At 38.1% G+C, this 24955-nt stretch overlaps 2 protein-coding genes and 1 non-coding gene across 3 annotated transcripts; all 3 read left to right on the top strand.

The window, feature by feature from the left end:
• Positions 1-557: 557 nt before the first annotated feature.
• LOC134653928 (uncharacterized) lies at positions 558-5065 on the top strand. Its single transcript, XM_063509297.1, has 3 exons — positions 558-654; positions 1525-1689; positions 4843-5065. The coding sequence occupies exons 1-3, from the start codon at positions 603-605 to the stop codon at positions 5058-5060; spliced, it is 435 nt and encodes a 144-aa protein (XP_063365367.1). The 5' UTR covers positions 558-602; the 3' UTR covers positions 5061-5065.
• Positions 5066-7153: 2088 nt separating this feature from the next.
• On the top strand, positions 7154-7237 carry Trnal-uaa (transfer RNA leucine (anticodon UAA)). Its single transcript has one exon. It is a non-coding gene; the product is annotated as a tRNA-Leu (tRNA).
• An 8720-nt stretch (positions 7238-15957) lies between these two features.
• LOC134653915 (uncharacterized) lies at positions 15958-21716 on the top strand. Its single transcript, XM_063509281.1, has 5 exons — positions 15958-16040; positions 17690-18436; positions 18710-18914; positions 19354-19507; positions 21517-21716. Exons 2-5 carry the CDS (start codon positions 18067-18069, stop codon positions 21688-21690), a joined length of 903 nt encoding a protein of 300 aa, XP_063365351.1. The 5' UTR covers positions 15958-16040; positions 17690-18066; the 3' UTR covers positions 21691-21716.
• Positions 21717-24955: the final 3239 nt, after the last annotated feature.

The following is a 24955-nucleotide window of genomic DNA, read 5'->3' as shown; positions in this document are numbered from 1 at the left end:
TAATTTTTTTTCAAAGCGGGAAATCCAAAAACAATTACTCAGGAATTTAATTAGATCAAATAATCCGCTCTATTTTATATGCGTATTTACCCAATAAGAAATATTCATCGCACTAATTAGTATCTTGAACATAAACGCTTTACAGTAGAAACGACATTAGACTTGCTTAGCGTCTAAGGGTACCCGCACAGAACATGGTACCCGCGTCATAATTATCACGTGATCTTGTGGCGGGGGGTTGCGATAAAATCACCAAATATCACCAAGATGGAGGGGGGGGGGGCGTAGACAATCTTAATTGCCAGTGAGTCTGGTATGAAATTAAAAATATATATTTATATATATATATATATATAATAGGTAAGTCATATATACATTTTGTAAATAAATTCATAATAACCTACTATTTACAGTTTGATCATATTTCTGCGAATAGGTAAGTGCGTTCACAACACTTGATAACTTATTACATCTTCTTAAAAGATGACTAAACTCTGAGTATTGGCTTATTTGTAAGTCTATCTCGAGTTTATCACCACGTATAACATAAATATAATAATAAACCGTCGCATAATAAAGTAAATTCTGTTTACTTATAGAAAATGATGAAGTTTTTTATTCAAGTGGGACTGTTGTTAGCTGGCGTCCATTTTGGTAAGTTGATATCGAGTCGGTTCTGGCCTCGAATGTCCAATTCCTTAAATGTCCATTTTCCTCGAATGTCTAATTTCCCGAATGTCCATTTGCTCGAAGGTCTAATTCCCGGAATGTCCATTTGCTCAAAGGTCCAATTCCCGGAATGTCCATTTGCTCGAAGGTCCAATTCCTTAAATGTCCATTTTCTTCGAATGTCTAATTCCCGAATGTCCGTTTATACTATAAATGAGATAATTAATGAACCAAACAATTACAAAACCAAACCTGTCATGAAAAACCGGACAAGTGCGAGTCGGACTCGCCCACCGAGGGTTCCGCACTTTTTAGTATTTGTTGTGATAGCGGCAACAGATATACATCATATGTGAAAATTTCAACTGCCTAGCTATCACGGTTATACATCCTGTACGGATATGATGGTCGTTCTTGTCTACGTGACAGCGTGATAAAACGGTGTCCGTCACTTTCTTTCCCACGGTGTTAAACAGTGACAGTTATTTTATCACGTGGATAAAGATGGATAAAGCAATCCATAATAGGCTGGCTGGTGACAGACAGACAGACGGACGGACTTAGTAATAGGGTCCCGTTTTACCCTCTGGGTACGGAACCCTAAAAACCAACGTAAATATTGATAGGATGTAGACCGTCTTATCTCCATTCGTGTTTTGAAACATGTTGTCAGTGTTTGTCTGATAATTGTGACCCGACCTTCATTAACCCTGATTGTAGATTAATGTACAGTTATTGCAGACGAGTAAGCGGCGATAGTGTAAACATATCTTTGACGTCGACTGTACTCACCTTCACTTCAGAGATGGTTTTATCAAGCCAACCTAGCATAATTGCTGTTAATGTCTGTCTTAGCCACAGCTATCCGCTGCTACGACTGCAGCAGCGTCAACAACACCATGTGTCTGGACCCGAGCAGCTACGACCAGGAGACACTTCGCCGGTTCATGGTGTTCGCCGAGTGTGGACAGGGGGTCATAGTGCCTCAAAACTATTTTTGTAGGAAGATTGTACAAACTAGTAAGTTATAAACTGAAATAGATGTCATATATTAAAGAAAAAGTCACGAAGCCCTCCAGTGGTGAAGGCCGGATTCGAACCGGCGTCTTTAGCAATCCGGGCTAACGCCTTGAACCGGTTTACTAATGAATGGGCCAAAAACGTTTCCCAAAGTATCACATCCCAAACTATGTTTCCCAAATTATCATTTCCCAAAAAAATGTTTGGCAAAACAACTTATCGCAATTTTTCACTTAGCAATAGTCTTTTTTGGCAAGTTATTGTTTAGCAAATAATTACTTGGTCAAGTTTCAGTTTACCAAGTATTATTTAGTCAAATGTATCATTAAGCATAACTTACATGTCCCAAAATATTACATGGCATACAATTTACATACCAATCATTTTGGTTATGTTTTACGCAAACGGATGTAATTTGTTGAACCATGAACATATCTGCAATAATATTTTAGAATTATATAAGGACCTAAAATAAAAAAACCGGCCAAGTGCGAGTCGGACTCGCGCACGGAGGGTTCCGCACCATCAACAAAAAATAGAGCAAAACAAGCAAAAAAACGGTCACCCATCCAAGTACTGACCCCGCCCGACGTTGCTTAACTTCGGTCAAAAATCACGTTTGTTGTATGGGAGCCCCACTTAAATCTTTATTTTATTCTGTTTATAGTACTTGTTGTTACAGCGGCAACAGAAATACATCATCTGTGAAAATTTCAACTGTCTAGCTATCATGGTTCGTGAGATACAGCCTGGTGATAGACGGACGGACGGACGGGCGGATGAACGGACGGACGGACGGACGGACGGACGGACGGACGGACGGACGGACGGACAGCGGAGTCTTAGTAATAGGGTCCCGTTTTTACCCTTTGGGTACGGAACCCTAACAATTAAGAAATTAAGATTCGGTAATCAATGGGATTGGCCGGTCAAAGTATTTAGCAGATGGCGCCAGCATAGATTGCTCTGTCAATCCCTAGAATTGTGTCAAATTCTTGTTTTTTATATAGAATTTTATGCCTTAGATGCCAGGCCCTTTAAGCCAAATCTCATAGAACTCAACTAGAGAAGGGGCAAGCCCCAGCAAGCTATGATGGTGCCATCTATGCAAACCATTGACAGTTGCCAATCCCATTCAGTGCAGTGTAACTGGTAAAGCGGTATCCAGACGGCGGTATCAGAAATGAAATTGACTTGATTTTGACATTTTGATGATTAAAAATTTAATAAACATAGTAATTTTTTTGGTACTGCATTGTACCTACTATAACTTAATTTATGAAGATTACCCCCAATCTGCATTACACAGAACTGTGATTTTTAGGGTTCCGTAGCCAAATGGCAAAAAACGGAACCCTTATAGATTCGTCATGTCTGTCTGTCTGTCCGTCTGTCCGTCTGTCTGTCCGTCCGTATGTCACAGCCACTTTTCTCCGAAACTATAAGAACTATACTGTTGAAACTTGGTAAGTAGATGTATTCTGTGAACCGCATTAAGATTTTCACACAAAAATAGAAAAAAAACAATAAATTTTTGGGGTTCCCTATACTTCGAACTGAAACACAAAATTTTTTTTTTCATCAAACCCATACGTGTGGGGTATCTATGGATAGGTTTTCAAAAATGATATTGAGGTTTCTAATATCATTTTTTTCTAAACTGAATAGTTTGCGCGAGAGACACTTCCAAAGTGGTAAAATGTGTGTCCCCCCCTGTAACTTCTAAAATAAGAGAATGATAAAACTAAAAAAAATATATGATGTACATTACCATGTAATCTTCCACCGAAAATTGGTTTGAACGAGATCTAGTAAGTAGTTTTTTTTTTATACGTCATAAATCGCCTAAATACGGAACCCTTCATGGGCGAGTCCGACTCGCACTTGGCCGCTTTTTTTTTTGTATTATTTCCAGTCAGAATCACGAGCTCTTTCGACCCTAATACGAGTAAAAAGTGGCCCCAAAATTTCGTACAAATGCACCAAAAACTTGTGGACATTTTTTCTCAGTAAGAATGGAGAAAGCTACTGATCCTGAGTAGAAGTATTATATAAATTCAAAATTCTAACAGAACGAATTTAGGTTCAAATTTAAATAGAGATGCCTATTTGCCAAATTTGCGAAGTGACAATTTGAGCAAACATCTTTTTGGAATATAATATTAGCCAATAATAAACGTTTGCTAAATAAGTTTTTGTCCTAATAACATTTGACAAAGTAAAATCATGCCAAATGATAATTTGACCAAATAAGTTATATGCGAAGTGTAACTTTGCTAAAGGTTCCTTTGGGAAATGAAACTATTGCGATAAGTTTGTTGGGAAGTGAAATTTGGCGAAATGTATTTGGGCCAAACGGAAGTACACCCCTTGAACCCCTAGGCCACCTCGCCGGCCGCTGTGAAACCAGTCCCAATTTCTCGACTATATGCCATCTTACTAAGACTAGGCGTCTTTTCCAAAGTTGAGACTAGTAGGTAAGTAAGTAGGTATTAACTAATACTACACAGGGTGAAATTTGAACCACCAGCCGTATTCGGCGTAGTGACTTTATAGATCATACTGAACAACTCTTATTATGGCCATTATGGGACCAATTGTGACGTTCCACGGGAAAAGGTACCTTATGGCACTTGGCGCTTACGTCGCATAGCACCGCAATTGTATTGGAGCGGCGTTAATAATAGCGTAGGCGCCAACCGTCGTAAGGTACCTTTACCCGTGGGACGTCACAATTGTGCCGTAATCACAAAAAAAATTGGCTGTCCCATAGAAATCAACGGCATCACATTCAGTATTGGTCCCATAATGTAAGATTCAGTCTACCACAGATAAAAATGGGTCCATATTGGGTCGCATAATAATTGATGGTCCTAATGTACCTAATGTTACGCATAAATGTTATTGTGCTAAAACTATGTATTAACATTAATTTCTGAAAAATTATGAAAGAAACCTAACCTACCCGGTTCTACACAACCTGTGCAAAATATTTTCGAAAATCGAAAATACTTTCTGTTTCAGCTGGAGAAAAATTATGCAAAAAGAGTTGTTGCGTAACATTAATTACATTAGGTAGGACAATCAATTATTATGCGACGAGATACGACCCCGATAAAAGTAATTCCTCAAAAATACTTCTGTATATTTCAGTCTACCACACAAACCGCGAGTCTGTGTTCCGTATAACGCGCGGCTGTGGTTGGGTGCGCGCTCCACATAACCTTGACTGCTATAATGCGGACAACCATGACCATCTGGAGACGGTGTGTCAGTGCTTTGAAGATGGCTGCAATGGGGCAACGTCTATGGTGCCGGGGTGGATAATGTTCGTCGGTTGCGTTCTTATCATGTTAAATAAATTGTGTTAAAATTATTTTGTTGTTTTCTTATTTTAGTTGTCATTTCGGTGTTAAGGTGACGTACTTAGAATACACAAGTCTGATAACCACGACCATCTAGTAACGGACATCTAGAGCGGATGTAATGGGGCAACCTCCATTGTGTCCATGTGGACGCTTGGGGTTGCCTCTTTCTAGTAATAATGCTAAATAAATTGAGCTAATATTATCACTTTTATTAGCGATATTATATTTATTATGTATATGCTCCACTGAAATACCTACACACACACACACACACACACACACACACACACACATACACCGCCACATGGAAAGCCATAAATTTACTCCATAAATCCATATAAGATTTAACGTAGAAAGTCCACAAAATGAGGACAGCACCCGTCGTGCACCTAGCGAACTAGAGACTATGTCAATGTTATAAAAAAAAAGCTGCAGGACCGCAGGTGACCTAGGTACCTACCTAAACTATGAACGAAAGCTATTGTAATATTTATACTTAATTAATACAGGCTAATAAATATTTGTCCACTTATTGTGCTATAATGATTTCGTCAGATTATGAAAATTAAGATTTTTCTTTTTGCCATTGGAGCAAGATATAGGCAGATGGCGCCACCGTCTTCAGAAAAGTTATACCGCCCGCGCATGAACGACACATTTATTTTGAGTCACGATTGGCAGCCAATGTGCAGCCAGTACCTACACACAATCTCCTAAATCATTACAATCATCCGACAATACGACATATTGTGTCCATTCCACACAAAAAGACGGAAACGCGCCTCCGGCATTATAAATTGTGTGCGTAGGCCAATGTGCCCTGGGCGAAGTTAGACCGTCACTAGATCGTTGGAAAATTGGTCTTAAGCCTTTGAAATAAGGATGTTGCGAAGTGGATGTGAGTGGGTGTGTTGGGTGTCAATTTTGCGAATCAGTGCCATGGACGAAGTTGGAGTATAAGGTGTGTCCGGGCATAGAGAAAAAAATACATAGAGTGCTCACTCCATACATCAGTTTTAGTACCAAAAAAACTATTAGCATCTAGCATCGAGTAGCGGAACTATCAGTACTGCTACTTGACAATAGATGTAGCACCGACCGGAAAGTCTTATCTCAACAGCATAAGACTTTCCGGTCGGTGCTACATCTATTGTCAAGTAGCAGTACTGATAGTTCCGCTACTCGATGCTAGATGTAGACACTGAAATTAATAGTTTGAACTGATGTATGGAGTGAGCACTCTTGTCTTATTATATTTCTCTATGGTCCGGGCCAAGAAAAAAACAAGTGAATAAAATATGTAATGATAAAATATTGATAATCTATTAGTATACAATTTATACTATAAATAGTAATACATACTATGAACCATTATATTGTAGATGGCGCCACAACCACAACGTAAGTCTGCTACCGCCTAGTATAGAGATAGATCCTTTTGGTTGTTATTTATTATAACCTAATTTTACACAAAACTAAAATATTTTGCGACATTTAGCTATGTGGTAAAACATTGTTAAACTGAATTTGTCTGTACAGCTCCTATCGCGATACTATAAATACATACATAATTTCACACATTAATTGTTGTTTTGATACTAGATTCAAATTAACATTATTAGTATTTATTAATGAATAAATACAAAAATAATTGTTAGCACCAAGAAGGCGAATAAGAAAATAAATTGCAATTTCAATTACAAATACGAGTTTTGATTTTGACGCCATCTACCGAAGCGCCACCAAACTACCATAATACGCCGAGGAACAAGTCACCTGCTTGTACACGAAGATCATAGATGGCGTCATAATCGTCAACTTAACAAAAAGTTTTATACAAATAATTATCAGTTTTTATTTAAATAAACTGATAGCATTGGCTGTATTTTAATCATAAAAAGTTATATGAAGACTTCAAAACTATGAACAACGTTAAATAATCATGTTGTTCTAATAGTTTAACTCTAATCATGAGCTAAGAGGCGTAAAGTCTAAAATATGAATCAAAATTCGATACAACACTAGCAATAAAATTAAAAAGTTAGTTATCGTGTATGTTCGCCAAAGGTCTTGCTAGTTTTGGCCGCTTCCTACAAGTCAGGTTGGCCGAGTGGTCTAAGGCGCCAGATTTAAGCTCTGGTTCCCGAGAGGGAGCGTGGGTTCGAACCCCACACCTGACAAAACTTTATTGCTTCTTTTAGATTTTTATTTTTTTTATTGATTTTATATTTTTAATTTATTTTATGATTTCAACAAAAGGTGTTCTCAAGCGGATTGATAGTTTTTCATCTATTAACGAAACTCATCATAATAGTTACATTAGGGCCACTTGCACCATCCCACTAATCCGGGTTTAAGCGGTTAAATTAAACCGTTAACCCAGTGTCAAGTTGTACTGGTAGCCATAGTAACTCCAGGTTTAACCGGTTAACCCCGGGTTAGTGGAATGGTGCAAATGGCGCTTAGTTACCTATAGGTACCTATCCTACAGGAGTACGAGGAGGAGGAGGAGGAGGAGTAGTAAGTAGACATTATAGCGATTAATTTAATTTAAGTACAGGGTGGCCAACTTAGAGGTATACAACTTTTTTTTGCCGCCATTTTATTTTGGCGGTAAATATGACAGTTATTGCATGAAAATTAGTTTGTGTAGATACGGCAAATTTATTATGGAGCGTTTTACGACGGAACAAGGTGTTTTAATCATTAAAAACAATAGAAATATTAAAAATAACGTTTACCCGATCGATTAATTTCGAGAAACGGTGACATTGACTGGCCCCCATTGCAAGATCGCCTGATTTAACAGCTCCTGACTTTTTTTTGTGGGGCTATCTATTGGACGTGTCTATGCTAATAGGCCAACGAACCTTCAGCAATTAAAACAAAATATTCGAAACACTGTCGCTGAGATAACGCCAGAAATGTGTGAAAAAGTGATGAAAAACGCGATGAAAAGGGTTCGCATCTGCCATGCTGCTAGAGGTGGACATTTGTCTGACATTATTTTCCATGTGTAATTGCTGACCCTACATATTATATTTAACAAGGAATACTTAATATTTTTTATGTTTTATAGAATAAAATTTCAAAAATAAAGTGTATACCTCTTATTTGGCCACCCTGTAGTACTTATATGTATAGGTATGTAGAAACTTAAAATACAGATTTACTCGCCGAATTTTCGCATTTAGAATAGGCAGATGGTTATTATAGGTAGGCATATATCTATAAATAGTATTACTATTACCTAGTAATTAGAATTACCCTGACGCGGGAATGACGTAGGTATTTCCCCAAGGACATTGAGTTACTTATGCAAATTGTGTAACGGTGAACATGACGTCATCAACATCATGTTACGCAATCTGTAGGAAAGCCAGTTTGAATTTGGAACTTATTACAAGTGAATACGATACGTAAATATTGAATGAGGTCTAATGGCTGTTACGACTTTTATGCGGTGGGATGGTGGAGCATAATATGTTTCAATGAAATGAGCTTGAAATGAGTCACTAGACTTCTTGGGATTTGGAATAAGGTTTGTTTGTAATGAATCTGAGGCAATATCGTCCCGTCTTCCGAAGTAAAAAAATTATACTTTTCATTCCGCAAAAGTTGTATTGTATATATATTGTATGCAAGTAAGTACCTACATAATTATCTCTGTTTGGTCCTATATTTGACTGATAGAGAATGCCATTCAACATTAAGGGGCGGTAATCGGTTGCACCAAACTGTTTTTCTTCGTTAAAAAGTATTTGCTAAACTTTATTGTGTGGAGAGTTTCATTAAACCGCCGCGGCGCGCCGGGTGACGGTGATCAGTCTGTCAAGTGCGGATGGTGCAACTGGCACTAAGTCTGCCATTTGTACATTGTTGTAAGTAGGTATATGATAGAGTCAGACCGAGATAAGTTTGCAACGATTTTGATAGCACACGAGTGTCATTTTAAAGTTAAACGTCAAGCTTCTACTATGAAATTATGACGTCCCTAACTTCCTACCTATAAATAACGCTTGCACTGCGTGTGCTATCAAAAACGTTGCAGACCTAACCTTGGTCTAACTCTAACTTTGTCACCAAACCAATGTCGAAATTATCATTATCGATTAGAAAAAAGTCAATAAAATCGGCAACATTATCGAAGAATCACTTCATCAGAATTAACTGCGCAATTTCTGTATACAAACATAAATAATATAGGAAAAGTACCAGATCGCGTCCCTAGTTATCTTCCTGACTCGACCAAACTTTATTTACTATCAAAACAACCCTATATTCTAAGTCATAAAGTCCAAATCACTGTGTACTTAACAAAATCGTAATAATAACTGTATCAGTCGTACGTACGCACACATGCAAAGTAAATGTTGAATGAAGTGCGTGTACGCATACGTTACGCACACAAGCGCACTATCAAATATAGCATACATCATGTTTGGAACGATAAATTAGCAGACAAACATGTTTGATGTGACGCAGTTTTTTTTAGGTCCACAATTTTCGGTAGTCTGTGCGGAAAGAGAAGAGTCGTGAATTGTATGGGGCCCAATACATTCCACGACTCTTCTCTTTCCGAACAGACTCTATCGAGAATTTTTCAGGTCGATTGAAATTGAATTGCTTTTAGGGTTCCGTACCCAAAGGGTAAAAAACGGGACCCTATTACTAAGACTTCGCTGTCCGTGTCCGTCCGTCCGTCCGTCCGTCCGTCCGTCTGTCACCAGGCTGTATCTCATGAACCGCGATAGTAGTATGTAGCCATGTAGGTAGAAGTATCAAGGTAAATAAATAAGTACCTACCTACCTATTAATATTTAAATGTCAAGTAGGTATAGGCAAACCTAATAATAATAATGCGAAATAGTGTTCACACACTCTCTCTCTCTCTCTCTCTTCGTACGAGTAAACTACCGACCAGAAGTATATAAAAAATATCTATTTAATTCGACGTAAACAATATATATGGACGAGACAGTAGGAGTTACATAAAAAACCGGCCAAGTGCGAGTCGGACTCGCGCACGGAGGGTTCCGCACCATCAACAAAAAATAGAGCAAGACAAGCAAAAAAACGGTCACCCGTCCAAGTACTGACCCCGCCCGACGTTGCTTAACTTCGGTCAAAAATCACGTTTGTTGTATGGGAGCCCCACTTAAATCTTTATTTTGTTCTGTTTTTAGTATTTGTTGTTATAGCGGCAACAGAAATACATCATCTGTGAAAATTTCAACTGTCTAGCTATCACGGTTCGTGAGATACAGCCTGGTGACAGACGGACGGACGGACGGACGGACAGCGGAGTCTTAGTAATAGGGTCCCGTTTTTACCCTTTGGGTACGGAACCCTAAAAATATAGATATATTCTCTTTTCATTTTCATTCTTCAGTACCTATATATAATTTTCAGTAGAGGTATATTGATTTTAGCATTCTAGAAAGTAAGCCCTAAGGATGGACGTAGGCTACTTAGTTTCGGTAGAAACAAAGCCTGAGGTGCTACCGCGAAAACCGACATTCGCAAATTGCGGGGATCTTTCTCTTTTGCTCCAATGAAGGCGTAATTAGAGTGACAGAGAAAAATGCCCGCAATTTGCGAACTTCGATTTGTATGGTTGACTCACTCACTTTATATTTCGTCAACTGTACCAGCTGTTACATAAATCAACAATGCAATCTAATCATCCCACAACGGCATGACAACTCGATAACAATGATAAATAGATAAGTATCATCTTCAAACAATACAATTCTAGGAAAATATATATGTAGATCTAAAACGATTGCACCACATTATAGCATGGCGTTACGTAACTATGTGTTAATATCTTGCTAATTTCTTTTACATGAGCTTGCTATTAGTGCTACCTAAGTATGGCTACTTGCTATCGTATACGACGTATGTCGACATGAGTATAATGACATCACTAATTCTCCGAATATGGTATTCGCGAAAGAAACATATAATTCATTAGAGCTATATTACTTATAGGCACTAGTGACCCGCCCCGGCTTCGCACGGGTTAACAAATTAATATAAGTACATATACCTTCCTCTTGAATCACTCTATATATAATAAAAAACCGCATCAAGATCTAAGCATAGGTACATAGGGACAGACAGCGGAAGCGACTTTGTTTTATACTATGTAGGACTTAGTGAGTAGTGATGGACATACATCGGTAAGTACTTTCTACGTCTCTCTCTATCTTTCTCTCTCACGTCACCCTTCGGACGTCGGAGGGCCTACCGCGAACACCGAAGTTCGAAAATTGCGGGCATCTTTCTCTGTCACTCTAATTACGCCCTAATTGGAGTAATAAGAGAAAGATGCCCGCAATTTGCGAACTTCGGTGTTCGCGGTGCTCCTCAGAATCTCATCAAAATCTACTCGTGGCAAGCGAAAAAGTTATAAAAGCAGAATGGGCGCCTAATCAATAAAGAGAATCGGAATACATGTTATATATTTTTATAATAATCATATGTACATCGTGAGGAAACCGGACTAATCCCAATAAGGCATAGTTTACCCTCTGGGTTGGAAGGACAGATGGCAGTCGCTTTCGTAAAAACTATGCCCACGCCAATTCCTGGGATTAGTTGCCAAGCGGATCCCAGGCTCCCATGAGCCGTGGTAAAATGCCGGGACAACGCGAGGAAGATGATGAATCATATTTACATGGGGCGGTAATACCAAAAACAAAATGGGAAAAAAGTGACGTACTCAGAAAGTGACGTACTCAGAATGTGACGACCTCAGAAAGTGACAAACTCAGAATGTGACGTCCTCAGAACGTGACCTAAGTCGAAAGTGACTTCCTAAGAAAGTGACATACTGCGCCTAAACCCTCCTGTTCTATGGCAAAGAAACTGAAAGTGCTAAACATTTTAGCGACACTACCTATAGGACTATAGAGACCTATAGGTGTCTTAGACAAAAGATAAATGGTGCCACCAAGGCCGTGTGCCTGGGGTTCATTTGCTTCTGTACCTGGGTGCGACCAGCCCCACCCTAGTGACGTCAATGGGTTTAGGCATGCCCTTAAGTGATCTCTAACTATAAACGTAGTGATTATATGGGCTTTTTTTGTTGTCCCCTTCACTTTTTATTCAAATTTGGGATTTTTTATGTTATTTCTACTCAGAATCACGAGCTCTTTCTATCCTAATAGGAGAAAAAAAGTGTCCTAGGTTTTTATTTCCATTACGTCACCATTTTTCATAGACTTTGTATGGCGGTCGCGGAACGGAAAAATCGAAAAATTTATGGAATTTTTGGGACACTTTTTTTTCCTATTAGGATAGAAAGAGCTCGTGATTCTGAGTAGAAATAACATAAAAGATCCCAAATTTGAAAAAAAAAGTGTAGGGGACAACAAAAAATCGCGATTTTTGAATTTCGAGCGTTCGGTTTCGTCACTCGAAAGTCTATGGAACGGCGAATTGATAATTTTGAAATACAATCAATCAATCAATATATTTTTATATTACAATACAAGCAATAGATATAGGAATCTAGTAATTGACCACTCGTTTTCAATTATATTAGTAGAATAAACGCCTAAGTGGAGATATATTGAAGGGAAAATCACGAAATCGAGACACGAAATTTAAAAAATTGGCTCCTGAAATCTTAATGAATACAGGAGAAGTAGAAGACAGGCTATGTGATCGGTTTAAACTGCCGTTTGATATTTTTATTCAATTTCATTAATTTTCGCTGAAACATGTTGTTTTTGTTACGGACTACCTGATACGAGTATTTCTAATTATAATCGCTTACAAAACGCACGCGAGCTTTTGCATCTAACCAGGTAATTTCTAATATTCTTTCTATACTAGAAAATTTAAGTATTTTGGAACCTTATTTCTAGGTGTACTGGTATACCTATATCGGCCGTAACTATACATAGGTATTTAACTTTATAAAATTGTGTGTATGTGTAAATATATCAAATCAATTATACCAATTTTCTTAATTTTCAGGAATGCGAAAGACAAATTAATGCAATCGACCAGTGATTCCAGAAATTGAGACAAAAGCTTTACATGCACGTCCCTATGGCTCCGTGGTAGCAAACAAAAAGTCTAAATATACATACCACCTTCTTTATGCTAGCAAGAATAACTGCCACGTACATCCCTAAATAGGTGAAAACAATAGTTTTTTCACCTCAGCAGCTCGAACAAGGGTACTTTGCTACTTAAAAACAGTGAGCAAAATCGCATTTTGCTCACTGAGTGAGACAAAATGAGCAAAATGCGATTTTGCTCACTGTTTTTAAGTAGCAAAGTACCCTTGTTCGAACTGTTGAGGTGAAAATTTAATTGTTGGTATATCTTAAGAAAACATGAGTGAATAGAGGTAAGTGATGAAGAAGGAATACATTTTTCGGGTTCTCTAATATGTTCTCACTGCTGAGGTGAAAAGTTTTGTGAACTACACGAGATCAAAGTTATTTACATCTCGTGCGCTTTTGAGTCCCTTACTACGCTCAAGATTCTAAATTAGATTCACTCGCTACGCTCGTGAATCTACTATAGAATCTTTCGCTTGCACGGGACTCAAAATAAGCACTCGAAGACATATCAAACTTTGATCTCTTGTTGTACAAATAACTATGTAGTATCAAAGGCTCGCTTGAAAACTCGCGCTCGCGCATGCAATATGAATCACATACTGAAACATGCCTGAAACTGATGTGATAAGACAACGTGTCAACGCACGTGTTGTGTACGGATGTGTGTTATCTGGTACCTAGTACAGACGAGCTGAAGCCTACATATGTCAATAGCTAATCTCCATGTAGGCCATATCTAATAACAATTCGGAAAGAGAATAAGGGAGATTGCGAACAATGAATAACCCACAAAAAAATATTTACAAAACAGTATAGGTACCATTCTTAGTACGTATGGCCTTTACAGTACGAGTAGTTCTACTTCACCAAATGTCTTAACTATTGTTTTGTTAATGTTACTATCACCTATCACATACCTATGAATTTGAAATGGTTTTAAATACATATTATGTGAATGTGAAGAAAACGGTTTCCAAAAAGTTTGAAAATATCTCGAAAGTTTCAGGACTATTTCACAGGAAACAAAGGAATAGAAAGGAATGGAAATGGTTAATTTCGATTTATATATAAAACGTAAGATGAGAAGTTTTAAAATTTTTACAAGTTGATATTTTTCAATTTTAGAAACTGTCCGACGGCACTGATTTTAAAGTAAAATGGCAGCTAGAAACCAAACTGAAAACTAACTACTTTACGTTACTAATAGGGTAGGTAAAAATAAAGGTGAAAAAGAACATTATGACCGTCGTTACGTAATTAGTGATTAATCATTTATTTACAAACGAGATATATACAGTGGTATTACTAAAATAAATTAAAAACTAGCTTAAATCTAAAATAGGCCCTTGAGGCATTGTACCAAGGATGCTGGCGACGTTTCCTCGCTGTATCGCAATGCTGATACGTTGTGCGAGGTATAGTTTGTAGCTTTCTAATAGACCCCGAAGGCTAATCCTATTGTCTATTGTTCAGTAAAACCGCACGTGCTACTTCCTGCAAAAAAGGGTTCTAATTATTCTATTTGGCACCTGAGCGCGGGCTAGTCCAACGCTCAAAAAACCAGTGTAGGTGCGCTCTCCGATAACGCGCCTTTGTTACGCATCTCGATGACACATTTTAGACTGGTTATGTAGCGTTCGACTCGCCGGCACTCAGTAACCGAAGTACCGATTTTTTATGCAGGTGGTTGTGGCACGTGGCACGAGCGGCTTTTCTTAACAATAGACAATAGGATTAGGCTTCGGGGTCTACTAGAAAGCTACAAACTATAGCCGCCAGCTCTTCGGTCACCAGTTAATAGGTAATTTAACTAATTTATCTACTTCTATGACGAATAAACAACTCAACAATGTTTCAAAACGGCTCTATCATCTTCTTCAGTGTTCACTTAATGTTTCTCTACCTACCTAGGTGAGCAATATGGCTGAAATATACAAGAAGGTTCTACGAATAGAGTTCAATCACCTCGTCTAATGATTATTAGGTTCTTTTCAGGCGTTAATTTTAGTTATGACGCCATTTGGTAGTGATTTTCAACCAAATTGCTTTAAAGTATCGTTTACCAAATTTTTTGCAAATAATCTTAATGATTTCTTCCTGAAATCGTAAACTTTCCAAATCTTTTATAGTGATAATGATTATGGGCCCGATGCGGATTTTGAAATAGACATCTGTTAGATATCTTTTAGACATCGCCAAGATACGATAACGATATGTTTAAGATCTAACCTGTCAAATTTGACATTTGCGCGATTCTGGAGATACTCTTGAACGATTTCCACAAAATATGACTTAGAGATCCAATTCACATCTAATACATAGATATCTAACGTAAAAGTGACATTGGTTGCCCGAATTGCGCTGCAAAAGAGAACTAGTTGAAATCTAAACTATAACGTATCTAGAATGGATCTAGTACGTGTCGTCTCTTGTGAATATCTTGAAGTTCGAATACGGCAGTATTTCGTGTTAAAATAAAATGTTGTATTTAGAAAATTTAACAATGCTAACTGGCCCTAAGTTATTGGCTGTGCTAATACCATAGTGCGCAAAAAGGTCTATATTACTACCAAATCCGCGTAATGAGTAGATACGATTGAGAATTAGGGTATCGGTAGTGTTCCTTATGAACATCGGAAATAAACAATACCAAACTGTTTTCAACTGTACATAAACAAAAACATCACCCATGTGTGAGTGCACACACGCACCAAACTTGTGTGCACACACGCAACAAGCTTGTGTGCACATACGCACCGCGCTAGTGTGCGATGACGCACGCGAGCCGCCATCTTTAAATACCCCGCGCGCGCCCTCCGCCGCCAGTTTCACACAAGTGCGGAACGAGAACACAACTTCTTAGAGTACAAGCAAGGACCTACGCCGGCGTACGCCATGGGTAAGTACGTTGCACCAGCTGTGTTTGTAAACAAGGATTTTATCCTTGGCCTTTTTACGTAGCTGATAAATTTTAATTTACTTTAGATACAGTATTTTTTTAAAAGGTAATTTTCAGGATTTTTTACACGAGATTTCAGTTCAGTAATTTTTTATACATATTTTTAATAATATTCAAATCATAGTCCATTTCCCTTGTGACCAGGATACCTAAAAATTACTTTAAAAACGCTATGATGTGTATTTTTCGCGACATTAAGGTATGACGCAGTTATAACTAGTATTTTTGTTTTGAACTTTAGTACTAACAACGCTTTTGACTGACATTCTCTGGACTTTCTATCTTAACAATAAGGTTCTTTTTCAGTTAACAGTCTTAACTATTTCTATTTTTCACCCTTGAAGGTAGATTTTACCCGAGAGAAATTTTCAGATGCGTCATATTAAACTCCCCTAGAACGTTTATGATTATGACCTTGCCGTCCATTTGAGTCATTAGTTCACCGGTAGCGTCATTGCGTCACGTTCTTTCACCTTCAGTTAACTCAATTACTGCGCAGTTCAGGTCCTATTTGCATTGATTTCTTGTAATTTTATAGAGTAACATAAGCCCTAGTTTTTTCTAGTAACTAAGTGGATATAGGTTTCCTGACGACCGGGGTGACCTAAGTCACTTAAGATAATTTGCTAAGTGGTTACTCGGGGTCGGGGGTATGCGTGACACGAACATATTATCTACTAGAAATTCTTCATAGTCTTCATACTTATACATATATGAATTAAGTACTTTAATTTATTATAAGGTAGGTATATTGATGGGTAATTGGGTATAAAATCTCGCGTTTTTTTATTAAATTATCAAAATATTGTGGATTGTAGAGCTACTCCAGCAAGCTAATGAAATTCAACCCTTAAGGTCGTGGACTTCTTGCAAAGTTTTATAAACCAAAAAAGAATTAACTAATTTCATTAAAGTAGGTAGTCTCTATAAAATATAAATACCTACGTAAAAACATAAATCGGGCTCTACGCCAAACAAATTCTGAATGACGATGACGTACGCGACTTCCGAAATAAAGCAACGGTTTATAAATCCTCGTGCGTCACGCGTGCTTAACATGTCTGGCGACGGGTAAACACGTGTGCGCATCACTTGTCACTAACCGCCATGCCTCACGTGTTGACTAATGTGACGTTATCAGACAAATAACAGTCGAAAAATAAAATGTATCGGGATAACAGATTCAACGAAAAATTATATATCCTTTCCTATAATAAACGGCTGTCGCCTGTCACCTATTGACTGATTCAAAATGCAATCGAGCAGGATTTTATAGGATTTCGGGTGACAGTAGGTATCTCTTGCGAGTCTTGCGTCACAAGTTCATTTGATAGCATACCTACTCGTACCTACATTGTTCTTAATATCTGGGTGACCGAGCTTCGCTCAGAAAACATATAATAACTCGGAAATGCGCGTTTTCCCAGAGATAAGACCTAGCTAGATCGATTTTTCGCCCCCGAAAACCCCTATATACCAAATTTCATCGAAATCGTTAGAGCCGTTTCCGAGATCCCCGAAATATATATTTATATAAATAAATAAATAAACAAGAATTGCTCGTGCTAATAAAACGTTTTCCTTTCCAGAAACGTTAAATTTAAAACCGTTAAGTAAGTGTCAAGAGTGGTCTCCGGATGCGCAGGGAGCGGAGGCCACCGCGGTCCGCGCGGCGGGCGTCGTCGCGTCCGCCTCGTCCGAGGAGCGCCTCCTGCGCCGCGTCGTGGGCCGCTGGGGCGCCGAGTGGTTGAGCTGACTCGGCTCCGGGCCCCGGCTCGCCGGCCTGCCCTGGCCGGCCGACCACCCCCTGCCGCCGCCGCGCTGGGGGGCCGCGCGCCCGCCGCTCCACCTCACGCTCCACCAATACGAGGACCTGGTGGCGAAGGCCGAGGCGCTGATAAGCCGAATCGTCGTCGCAGAAAACTATGACTCCGTTAACAATTTCCTGTCTCTTTACGACGGCTACATGGCCGCTCCGGATCAGTATCTTGAAGAGTTCTTCCCGAAGTACAATCCTCCGATCAGGGCGCATAAGCATACTTGCGTCGGTCTCGGAATGGAAGTCATCAAGCGTTTGAAAGTTTTAGAGAAGGACTTCCCGGGTATCAGCAAGTCTATGATGTTGGTATCTTGCGATGAGAATATCCAGGACTTGGTAGACTATACCACCTCGTTCCCTGGACCTCAAGGGTTCCTGATCGAGACTGAGAAGGACCACGTGATGGCCGCCATCCACGTGAAGATCGACGGCAGACCGGGCATATTCCTGTCGGATCTGGGATACCACATCTCCCGTGTCGTCACTGCTATGGCTGATCGTTGCTATCCACATACTGGTAAGTGTACTGTGTTTCTTGAATTTTACAAGCTCGTAATAAAGTTTATAGTGAGACCAACTTGGTCGTCATAAATGTCACGTTATCTCTCTCCGGTATCTATAAATAGCTAAATTACAGTGTTGCTCGATGTCCTGCTGCAACCGCTACTAAAAGTAATACCTACCTAAAGTACTTACATGTCTTTCTCATTCTTTCAGTGTATCATTAAGTATTTCATGTTTGCAGGACTGAATAAGATTTTTCCTACAATCTTTCTGTTCTCCTTTCCAGGCTGGTTCACGCAGTCCGACGAGCCGCATTGCCGCAAGGACTACAACTACCAGTTCAACCCGCAGAACCCCAACTACGTGGAGTGGCACGAGCGGGAGACCAGGGGCGACAAGGTCAAGGCCCAGGTGTCCCTCATGTATGTCGCCAAGCCGTATCTGACCGCTGTTGAGGTCACGGAGAAAAGGAACTTGGTGTGGGATCTTAGGTAAGGGGAAATTATCATCTTGTTAATGTACAGAACGTGTTCGGAATGTTCAGATTTTAAAATTACGGTATAGGTAATATTCGTTTCAATGTATTGTATTAATATAAATTTGTCTCATATTTAGGAAGTCTAAACAAGCTTTTCAAAAAAAGGTTTTCTCGTAAAGAGTTCTCAGTTTTAACTACAAATAAAACCCCCATGTGTCTCCATAGGTGTAAATAAGAGGTCATTGTGTGTCTCGAGCTTATTACAATTTTCCTAAAGCTTTACTTAATCAAATAACGTAGCATTTCTGAAAACACAGTAAGTAAATTATCTAGTCAACCTACAGACAATCTCCTTTCTAAATCGTTTTAACTGAGTGGGTATTATTTTGCTTGTAAAAACCCCACATAATATATTTCGACGTATTTTAAAAATATCAACTGTTACGTTTCAGGAGTCTTCTAGCCAGGGACCCCAAGGGCCGCCTGACCGCCGGCATCTACTTCCCTCTGAAGCCCAAGACCCAGGAGTTCACCATGTTCTTCGAGAGCAACAGCGGCAAGCAGAGGAAGAAGCTCAAGTTCCAGACCTTCTTGGAGCTGCAGAAGGTAACCATCATTTATTACAAGCTTTTATTTAAAGTGTCATTCTATGAAACTTGCTAACTATGTAATCAAACCGCTATATTATGTGCAAATAACTCATTTATTGCATAATAAGTGTTATAAAATGAATATAAAACTAAAATTAAGTACAACAGCCATATTATTGTATATCATAAAATTGTCTCTAAATGTCAATTTACTAGTGACTTTTGTTTACACAGTTAGCAAGTTCCACAGAATGACACTTTAGTTTCACCACTTACACCGTTGTCTGTAATCAAGTCTTGCAAGTTTGAAATTTTTGGCAAAAACTTATTTTTAATTAAATTTAAACACGGAGAGTTTTATTAGTCATCTAGGTAAAAATATATAGGCATCTAATACGCTCTAAACTGAAGGATTTACAAATACAAATGTATCAAATGCCTATTTCTAAATTTTCTAAACGCGTTGACAATGTTAAGACATGTGATGATTGCAATTAAAATTCTGTAATATAGACATTTAACCAGAAATATTAATACACGCGTATTATTAAAGACAAGCTATAGGTATGCGATAAAAATCTCAATTTTGAAGATAATATTTGACTGCCTAATTCCAATGGTTGACAGCATTGCAAGGCGTAAAGTTGGAGGTGGTAACAATTAGTGCAGTGCACTGAAAATTTTACGTTATTTAGCGGATAGCAACAGGATTAGGACTGTAAATCATGAAAAACATGAACGTCTGGAATGTGAATGTGATTATTAATAAATTGCGATAAATCTCTGGCGCACATCCAAAACGGATGGAATCCCAATTCGGGCGGTTTGACGTCAATGGTACCTACCGTCTGGACTATCTTGCTTACTTGTATAATCTGGATTTGGTCGGTTTGGTACCCGGTGTCCCAAAAATAATCGCAAATCACGAGCTTATTATAAAGAGGAACCTACAACCAAATACTAAGAACCTACTGGGTTACTTTTATGTATGATGTCAACACACTACAATCACTACATCAAAGTTATCGCTAGGAACAAAAACCCTTTTCTTACCTGCATTTCTGATTTAAATAAAAGAAGAATAGTCATCCCGAGGCCACAAAAAACACAATGCTCTCACCGAATCCCTTTTACGATACCTGTATCACAATAGGGTGTTTTCCTACTAGTCAAATCAGCTTCTTTTTTAGAACTGTCAAAACAATTTGCTAATATGGAATTTATATGAAACATTACACAGTGACGTCACGGTCAACTCACCTACTTTTTATATTTCAATCCGATTTATTAAACAAAATTTGTTTTAAAATAACTGCTACCTATGTTTTTCTAGTAATTATCTGATGATTTATTTAGTTTATTTCATGCATGATGTGAAATAATTTCTTTTATATACAGTCAAATGCCCTATTCGATCGAATCACACAAAGCTTTTTCTACTGGTATATCTACAGGTTTATAGTGTTATCACTTATCGCACAGACGACAGGTCAAAAGTCAGGTTTTTGTCTTATGTTCACATGTGCCTAATTTATCTGAAGGTCACGTTTATCATTATCAAACTGAACAAAGTATTCAGAACAATGCTTACGTTATCTACCCAATTTTATAAATAGGTATTTAACAAAAAGTAAAAAGTAAGCTAAGAAAAATCGAAGATGCGGGACCTTTTGCAATATTATAATATTAAATTAAAACATAAAACACGATTGAGTTTACCATATTAAAATCCTTAAACCTATAGCAATTGAGTTTTTATTGATGTTTATGAAAATAAAAATTCTCATTACTTTAAGCCAACCCGTTAATATACTTTTCTATCTTTTTAGAAAATTAATTCCGATTTTTTAAATACTTACTCGATATAATCCGATGCGACAAGATGTCAGACTTCACTAGTCCTAACTGTTTACATTTGTAACATCTCAAACCAAGATGTTTGAAGTCGCGCGCGAGATCGCATTTCATGGTAGCAGGTCAGAACTTCCTTATAAAAATACCACTAACGTTCCTATTCTTCCACAGATCCCTGACGAAGTGGTAGAAGAAGTAGACGAGTGCAACGACCAGCTCCGTCTCAAGGACGGTGAGCTCCTCTCCATTCTCAAACGACTCGCCACCGTCGTTACCGACGAGGAGTACATGGCTGAAGTCCTGGCTGTCAACAACAAGATCGTACAGCTGTCTGCTGGACAGTAAACACACTGGCCGTTTAGAAAAAAAAACATCTGGTCACAAGTCTCAACACGCTGGCCGTCAAGAAAAAAAAAACAACCGAAAGTAGGAAAATGATCTGAATGGTAAAACAAAACGCACTGGCCGTTAAGAAAAAAACATTACAAGTCGGAAAATTAAGAAACCACAGTATGACGCCAAAAGGTTGCGTTTTGTTTTTGCTTGGACCGTTGTTTGCAACTGAAGTACATCTGAAGTCAGCCATCAAGAAATTTGAAATCAGATCGACCCTGAAAAGTTAGGCTGCCATTACTTACCACTTTGTCGAATATTTATTCTTCCAAACTGCGAACGTTTGAAAAAGAAAGTGTTTTGTCAATTAACAGTGGCCTTTATAGCAATACCAATGTCGTAAAGAGATATAAATTCATTATTAGATATGTACTAATGTTCATTAGTTTCATTAGATTCTTATTATTTCATTTAGATACCATTTTAGGGGTTTTGTAGTTGCTAGTGTTTAGTACTGAGACGTGTAAAACGATAAGGCTTATCGGGAAATAAAATGATTAAAAAATGTATATCTGTTTTGTTTTATTCTACATTAGCGACCTTCCTCTTGAATCACTCGTATCTACTTATTTAAAAAAAAACCGCATCAAAATCCGTTGCGTAGTTTTAAAGATCTAAGCATACATAGGGACAGACAGACAGCGGGAAGCGACTTTGTTTTATACTATGTAGTGATTTCCTTCGGCAGTTTAAGTAAATCACTTTAATATATGTACTTCTTCTTCTTCTTCTTACTTAAATATACTTATACATGACTTATACCTACAGCTAATATTAGGTGAAATTTTTGGCTTTAGCCGTTGGGAGTGAAAAAACTTCTAAAGGTCATGTGAAGCTCGACTAGGCAGAAAAGTTCGCAGTGTTTTTATATCTAATACTAAAATACAGTAAATAAGGTCAATTTACAATCCATTAATCCTGTTTTTGTTTCAAAAACGGTACGGAAGATTGGCCGTTTTCTGTGGACATTACAAAAGTTAATTTGGATACATTTTACCTACTGAGCATATCTTAAAAAAAATGCAATTTTCATAAATTTTTATATTTCTCATCAATTTTGTGTTAAATTGGCAGGTATATGGTATGCACGTATGTATAAGTATAAACTCTTTATTGTACAAAACACAGAACACAAATGGATATATGGCACAGGATAGGCAGTACAAAGGCGAACTTATTCCTTTAAGGTATTTCTACCGACTAGAAATAACACAAAATTAAGTGGCAAAAGAGGTACATATAGTATGGCTCTTCTGAGGTGAACTTTTCGCTTCGAACGTTAATCTTTCAAACAAAGGCCATTGTCTCTATTATCGCACAGCCGCTAGCTCGAGCGTTAGCACGTGCCAGCACAACATTCATATTGAAAAACAACCGGTATCGTCATAGTATTAAGGTTCAAATTTAATGTCACTGATATTCTAGATATTACGTTTTGGTAGTGTAGGACGATAGACCGCCCCGAAGCGATACGGCACTCATATTATTTTGATACTTAGTGTGGTGTTAAAAATGAAACGTGGTTATTTATGATAAAGCGTTGTATATTTGTTATATAACAAAATCTAAGGTAACAATGTAAATTTAAGATTAATTTATACAAAAATGGCAAAAAAAGAAACGCTCTACTATGAGCTATGAGTCATCATTAAAATTTTAAGAAATAGGTTTTAACTTGTACCAGTATAAAATACTTGTAACAAAATTACGATTCAAAGTCGTTTATAAATATTATTATGTCCACAGGAAAGTCGCATAACCTTAACTCATACTAAAAAATGTTTAAAAATAAAAAATATGTTCTTCATTCGCTGACATAAGAGCTATGGGACATAATATTTTTGAGTAGATTTGGGCAGGGCTCGGAATCATTTTTTTTTAAACCCTAAATGGCCAATATTTATAATTATTTTATGCTCTTTACTTTACGTTCGAACCCCGGCTCGTACCAATGAGTTTTTCGGAACTTATGTACGAAATATCATTTGATATTTACCAGTCGCTTTTCGGTGAAGGAAAATATCGTGAGGAAACCGGACTAATCCCAATACGGGCCTAGTTTACCCTCTGGGTTGGACGGTCAGATGGCAGTCGCTTTCGTAAAAACTAGTGCCCACGCCAATTACTGGGATTAGTTGCCAAGCGGACCCCAGGCTCTCATGAGCCGTGGCAAAATCCAAGACAACCCGAGAAAGATGATGCTCTTTACTTTAATAGTAGGGCTTCACGTCGTCCAAAAAAACCTAAACTCATCATCACGAATTGCCCTTTCCCGGCCTCTGCTATAATGTACTATAATATTATCATTCTTTCCATGTTTTGCGTCTATACTCTATTCGCTGTTTCAGGCTAATATATTAATAACAAACTTTATCGATACACGTGTCATTGAGTCATACCTAAACACTACTAAACAATGGTCTTTGTTTACCTTATCATATACCTAGTTAACCTAGTAAGTACAGTCACCTGCAATAATATGTTACACTTTGAAGGCTGCATCGTGTCAGATATTTTTGCGGCCTTCGTTGTGTAACATATTATTGCAGGTGACTGTACCTACTAATAGCAAAACTCTTAACTGAACACGGATGCACCTAATGTTTTCGCAATAGGTAAAGGCCCCAGTACACAATGGGCCAACGCCGGCCACTCCAAGGGACGCAGCCATGCGGTAGAATGAGATAGCAATATCACTTGCTCCCTCTAACGCTTAAATGCGTCCCTTGGAGTGGCCGGCGATGGCCCATTGTGTACTGGGGCCTTAAGATATAGAAATTCTCAATTAACTGGGGCGATGGTACAGTCACCTGCAATAATACAACGAAGCCCGCGTAAGTATCTCACACGATCTTATTTGTAGAGCCATAAGAGCGTGTCACATATATTTGCGGCCTTCGAAGAGTAATGTTGCAGGTTACTGTGCTTATATATAGTAGTTTAATAGGCAACATTGAAAATTTTCGCGTTTTGAACAAATATCAAAACATATACAGTAGAGTCCGGTTATAACGACGCCCAAGGGACCGCTGATATTACGTCGTACTAACCGGACGTCGTACAAAACGAACTGCCAATTTTAATATATTTTTTTTATCAGAATAATTACGTCATTTTGTATTTATTAATACCTATGCGACAATCAAAGAAGAAAAAAACATTTCCTTTAAAATATTTATTTACGTTAGTATTACAACACTGTCTTAAATGGAGAGAC

This window comes from Cydia amplana, chromosome 14 (genome assembly GCF_948474715.1).
Source record: "Cydia amplana chromosome 14, ilCydAmpl1.1, whole genome shotgun sequence".
Taxonomy (NCBI): domain Eukaryota; kingdom Metazoa; phylum Arthropoda; class Insecta; order Lepidoptera; family Tortricidae; genus Cydia; species Cydia amplana.
The sequence above is the reverse complement of the archived record's forward strand: the minus strand, read 5'-3'. Positions and strand labels throughout refer to the sequence as shown.